Source organism: Zonotrichia albicollis, chromosome 14 (assembly GCF_047830755.1).
Source record: "Zonotrichia albicollis isolate bZonAlb1 chromosome 14, bZonAlb1.hap1, whole genome shotgun sequence".
Taxonomy (NCBI): Eukaryota; Metazoa; Chordata; class Aves; order Passeriformes; family Passerellidae; genus Zonotrichia; species Zonotrichia albicollis.
Window position 1 is genome coordinate 1,286,427 of NC_133832.1, and position 5,310 is coordinate 1,291,736.

At 56.1% G+C, this 5,310-nt stretch overlaps 1 protein-coding gene across 1 annotated transcript; it reads right to left on the reverse strand.

The window, feature by feature from the left end:
* Positions 1-536: 536 nt before the first annotated feature.
* On the reverse strand, positions 537-5,027 carry LOC102071081 (ribosomal protein S4 X-linked). Its single transcript, XM_005493954.4, has 7 exons — positions 4,620-5,027; positions 4,327-4,404; positions 3,615-3,795; positions 3,086-3,183; positions 1,875-2,046; positions 1,307-1,464; positions 537-698 (listed from the first exon to the last, which is right to left on the reverse strand). Exons 1-7 carry the CDS (start codon positions 4,620-4,622, stop codon positions 597-599), a joined length of 792 nt encoding a protein of 263 aa, XP_005494011.1. The 5' UTR covers positions 4,623-5,027; the 3' UTR covers positions 537-596.
* Between the last annotated feature and the right edge of the window lie 283 nt (positions 5,028-5,310).

The following is a 5,310-nucleotide window of genomic DNA, read 5'->3' on the forward strand; positions in this document are numbered from 1 at the left end:
CTTCCTGACTGGACACACTGCCCACACCAGCCCACCTTGTCCTCCAGAGCTATTCCCAATGCCACAACCAGTCCCCAGCTCCTTTGCTCCTGAAGGCCAGGCTGATGCTCAAGTGTCCCCAGCAGCCCATTCCCCTCCCGCTTAGGTCAGGCTGTCAGTGTGATCACTCACACCCTCCACCTCCACAGAAAAGACATGGAGGAGCAGTCCCACTTGGACACTTAGTGCCAACACCCTTGAAGCCAACAAAGCTGGGGTAGCCCCTCAAACTGATCTGGCACTACTGGCTACAGGAGAGCCCAGCCAGCTCTCCCCATATCCTTGCTCCTCCTGCACATCCAGAAGAGTTTGTGCAAACACCTTTGCAGGGACAGACAGAGCAGTCTGAAGGCTCTCCCACCCTTCCTCCTTGCCCTTCTGGAATAAGGCTGTGGTACTTGCTCAGACAGGAGAAGCAGGACCTTCTGGGGAGCAGGGCCTGGCACTGTTAGCATGGCTCCCCACCCTAGCCCCAGGACACTCCCCAGCAGTCAGAGCCATGTAGTAAACAGTTTAATTAACACACTGACAGCACCAGAGCCAGCCTGAGCTGGACTTTATCCGCTGCTCTGCTTGGCCGCCAGTCTCTTGTCTCTCTCTTCAGCAATGGTCAGGCGGATGCCCTTTCCACGGGGCAAGGAGATCCATGGCTTGTTGCCCTGCAGCAAGGGAGAAGAAACCACTTCACATCAGGAAACCCAGATAGCAACACAGCTCTCTCTCTCTAAGGGGGAAAGCAGCACAAGCCCACCCCTGCTCATGCTGGGTCAGGTATACATGGTGATGGCACTGGTGCAGCAGAGGCCCCTAAGGAAGGTGCCAAGGATGCACAGATCTACAGCTGCCTTTCAGTCACATCCATGAAGAATGCGCTTCAGCCAAAACCAAAACACTGCCCCTCCACCATAACATCAACAAAGAGCCTTCAGGGATGGCAAAACAGCAGAGGTTTTCTGGGGGGCACTCGGAGTCACAGAAGCTGCTCAGATCACACCAAGTCTGAGCACTGCTCAGCCCCCAGCTCTCAGATTTCAGGGCTGCTTCTTGAAAACACAGTCATGGCTAAAGTTGCAAATGCTTCTTCCCCTTCCCAGAGCACGAAAAATACAGGGAGCTGAGTCAGAACTGAGGCCTGCATTGAAGCTCCACTGTGTGGGAAGACAGCTACCCAAGGAAACAGCAAGGCTCTTTGTCTCAGCCAGCAGCCCCTCACAAGAGAGAGCCCCTCTCAAGAGAACCCCCCCACTTGGCGCCTCCACAGCCTTACTTTGCCAATAACGAAGATGTTGGACAGCCGGGTGGCAAAGCTGTTGCCGTTGGCATCCTTCACATGAACCACATCAAATGACCCAGGGTGCCTCTCCCGGTTGGTGATCACCCCAATACGGCCCAAGTTTGCACCGCCGGTCACCATGCACAGGTTACCTGAGTAAGGGAATACAGGTGTGATAAGAGCTGGCACCACGTGCTGTGAAGTCCTTCCACTTGGGCTCTCTGCCCATTACCAAACATTCCCATCCAACCCGTGCTAGCACTGCTCACAGCTCTGTGACTGAAACTGTCTCTCATCACCAAAAGACAAGCTGAAGCACCTCTCCACCAGCTCGCTGCTTCTACCTGGAGCCTCAGAACTGCCAAGTCCCTGTGAAATGCTTCCCACTGCAGGAAGAATCCCCTGCTCCACCTCCAGGTGGACATGCTCCTGGGAAACAAACCCCTTCTCAAGGTTGACACCGCTGGCCTCTCTATTTCAGTGCAAATATGCTTAGCATTTAACTTCGACTGCTCTCCACGGTGGGGAAGGGTACAGTGCTTTAATGTCATGCAAGACCTACCTGTGTCAAACTTAATGAAGTCTGTGATCTTGCCTGTCTCCAAGTCAATCTGGACCGTATCATTCACCTTGATGAGGGGGTCTGGATAGCGGATAGTGCGGGCATCATGAGTGACCAAGTGAGGGATTCCTTTGGTGCCCACAAAGATCTTCCTCACCTTGCACAGCTTGTACTGCAAACAAAACCCAACATCTCTCAGCTGAGGCAGCGAGCAGTACCTTGGACTAGGGAACTCCTGTACTCCAAAGAGCCACCAGCCAGCAGAACACCCAGACACTCAGAGCTTACACATGAGCCCACGCAGTGACCTGTCCAGCTCCCTGCCTCAGTAAGGACTTTTGAACAGCTGCCAAGCAGCTCTGCTACAGCCCCACACCAAAACACCTTTGCTGTTGGGAGTAGCAGCCCACCTTGAGCTTCAGCCTCCCCACAAACACTGGCTGCACTTTCACAGCCAAATCTTTACCAGGACAGTTCCCTTATTTTCCCCCAAAGCCCATGGAACACAACAGAGACAGAGGCTGCATTTCTCCAGGACCGAACAGCGATCTGCCCCCTCAAGGGCACTGATTTCTCTCCTGCCTATTACACTAACTCCCTCACAGCCTCTCTGGACCTCACAGATCAACACAGAGTAGTCATCAGAGAAGAACATCACAAGGAGAACTACACCACAGTTGGCTCCAGCACAGCCAGCTCTGCCATCCACACAGCTGCATGCCTGCACAGCCTGCCTTAAAGGAGATGCAAACCAGAGAGCAGCATTGCAGCTGAGGAACACCATGCCTGGGTTAAGGGATGCATGAGGAAGTTGCTCCCCAGCATCTGGGATGAGTAGGCAGTTGTGTTGCTCTGGGAAGAAGTTCAAGGCTTTTTTGCCACAGACAGTTCCATGTTTCTAGTCACTGTTAGCTGGCAAAGCCAAGACTCCCCTCCACCCCAAAACTCTCTGATGCCAACAGGATCATCTCCAGCACCAGACAATGACCCTACAGCCATCTGTGAACTTCTTCTATGTAACAAGGAGATCTCCTTCCCCCCTCCCCCACAGGCTTCACCACAACTCTGAGCGCCCCAATCCCAAGTGCAGCATGGCCTCAACTGTCAGAGAAGAGAGACATCAGCTCTCATTCAGGAGATACCAAAGAGGAAGCACTGCCCCAGCCAAACCCAACTGGGCCCACCCTTTCACCACCATCAAAGCTCCTCACCTTGGCCTCCTCAGGTGTGATGCGGTGAACAGCAAACCGGCCCTTGGTATCATACACCAGGCGGAAATGCTCACCTGTCTTCTCAATGCTGATGACATCTGGTTGCAGACAGAGAATTATAACAGCAGCTGTTATCAGCTCATTACCCAAGACCCTAACTTAGGATGAAGTTCATGTTTAAAAAGAAACAGAAACTGCTGAACAACACTTAGGGTGTGACTGATGAGGCTGGGATTTACCCTTGAGCAAAGACTCACAATCTTTTGCAGGCAACAGATTGCAAATTAGCAAAAACTGCTGAAGGCTGGAATCTGAACAGCAACGTACTCAGGTCAAGCAGGCACTTACAGACTACAAGTATATGAGTATGGCACTCACTGGAGTGCACAATTACAAATTAAGCAACCACTGCTTATATTTTCTTCAACTCCAGCAGGGAAACCTTACCCCTCAAATAATGCCAGCCCCACAGAACACTCTCCTTTCAGTGTAGAAGAGTTGCCTAAGGAATTGCCCCAACCCTACTCACCCATGAAGCCTGCAGGGTAGGTGATGTCGGTGCGGACTTTGCCATCTATTTTGATGAACCTCTGCATGCAGATCTTCTTGACCTCATCTCCCGTCAGAGCATACTTCAGCCGGTTGCGAAGGAAGATGATAAGGGGAAGGCACTCCCTCAGTTTGTGCGGGCCTGTTGATGGGCGGGGAGCCTGCCGACAGAAAGTTTCTGCTGGAGGCTCAAGCAGCATCAACCACCCCACAGAAGGAAACCATAGCGCCAAGAGCTCCCGCAAGACCACGGAAGGGCAGCGGCACAAAGCGCAGCTGCCACGCAGGCAGCGACCCAGCGACCGGCTGAAGCTCTCTGTTCTTGGTATTCACAGTGGTTTCCCCAAGCCCTGCCAGCCTCACAGAGCACAGTCCCCAACAGAGCACAACCACCCATCTTAACTCGGAGGTGGAAAAGCACAACAGACAGATTAAAAGAGAACATCCAACGACCCTATCACATCTTCCGCAAACGGGGGAACACGAACGCTATTCACAAAGACCCCAATGTTAAACAAACACCTCTTGCCGTGTCCAACTGCCCTTGTTCACCGCTCGCCCCCACGCAGCACCTGAACACTTCTCCTGATGTGACTGCGGCTGCCACGAACCCAGGCCCCACCTCCGACCCCAGACTCAACCCCAAACCCACGCCCGACCCCAGCTTCAACCCAAACCAGGCCCGCACTCACGAAGACGCCCGTCAGCTTGTCCAACATCCAGTGCTTGGGTGCAGCCACGCGCTTCAGATGCTTCTTGGGGCCGCGGGCCTACAGGACGGGACGTGTTAAGCGGTGTGTTACGGGCCGCCGCCAGGCCCTGCCCCCCCCCAGCCATCCCTCCCCGGCTCTCTCCAACTCCCGTCCCCCGGACCCAAGCGGCGAGCTCCCTCCCGCGCTTGTCGCGCAGGGAGGGTGGCCACAGCCCGCGGTGAGCGGCGGATGGCGGCGGATGGCGGCGGAGAGCCGCGCCACCGCGCTCTCACCATGGCTGCGCTCTGCCGAGAAAGGGCGAGTGCTTCCGGCCCGCCGCGGAAGTACAAAGCATGGCGGCAGTGACATGCGTCGCCCCCTGGCGGCTCGGAGGTCCCGAGCCGCTCGCGAGGCGACACATTGGGACGGCTCGTCCCTTCCCGGCGACCCCGACGGGGACACCCCGCTCCGGGACACGGCTCTCCGGGACTCCCTGCTCCTAGCCGGGTACTGTGGTCATCCTGGTCATCGCTGATGGCATGGGACAGCCCGCTACGTTCTGGCCCTGCGGTTTCGGAGAGCCCAGCCAGGGGTGACACGCCCGTGTTCGGACCTCTCCCGGCCCACACCTGCCCTCCCACACCTGTTGTCTCCCCCCTGCCACGGCGCCTCCCCGGGTAGAGCTGGGACCCCACGCAACCCCAAACGTGATGCCGGGCCTTAGCGCCCACTAGTGAAGGCAGCTCGGGGGTCAAGCGGTCCCAGCTGCCCTCCTCAGGGCGGCAGACGTGTCCGCACGGTGCTCCGGAGTCCCCGGGACAGTCCCAGGCTCCCGCATCCTTCCAGGCAGCCCGGTGAGTGCAACAGCCCCACACCTAGCACGTCTCCACAGCATCGCTCCCGTAGCAGGGTGTGGCTGGGACAGAGGTCCCATTCCCCAGGGTGACTCTCACAGAAAAACGTCCGGACAAATGAAACTCTACG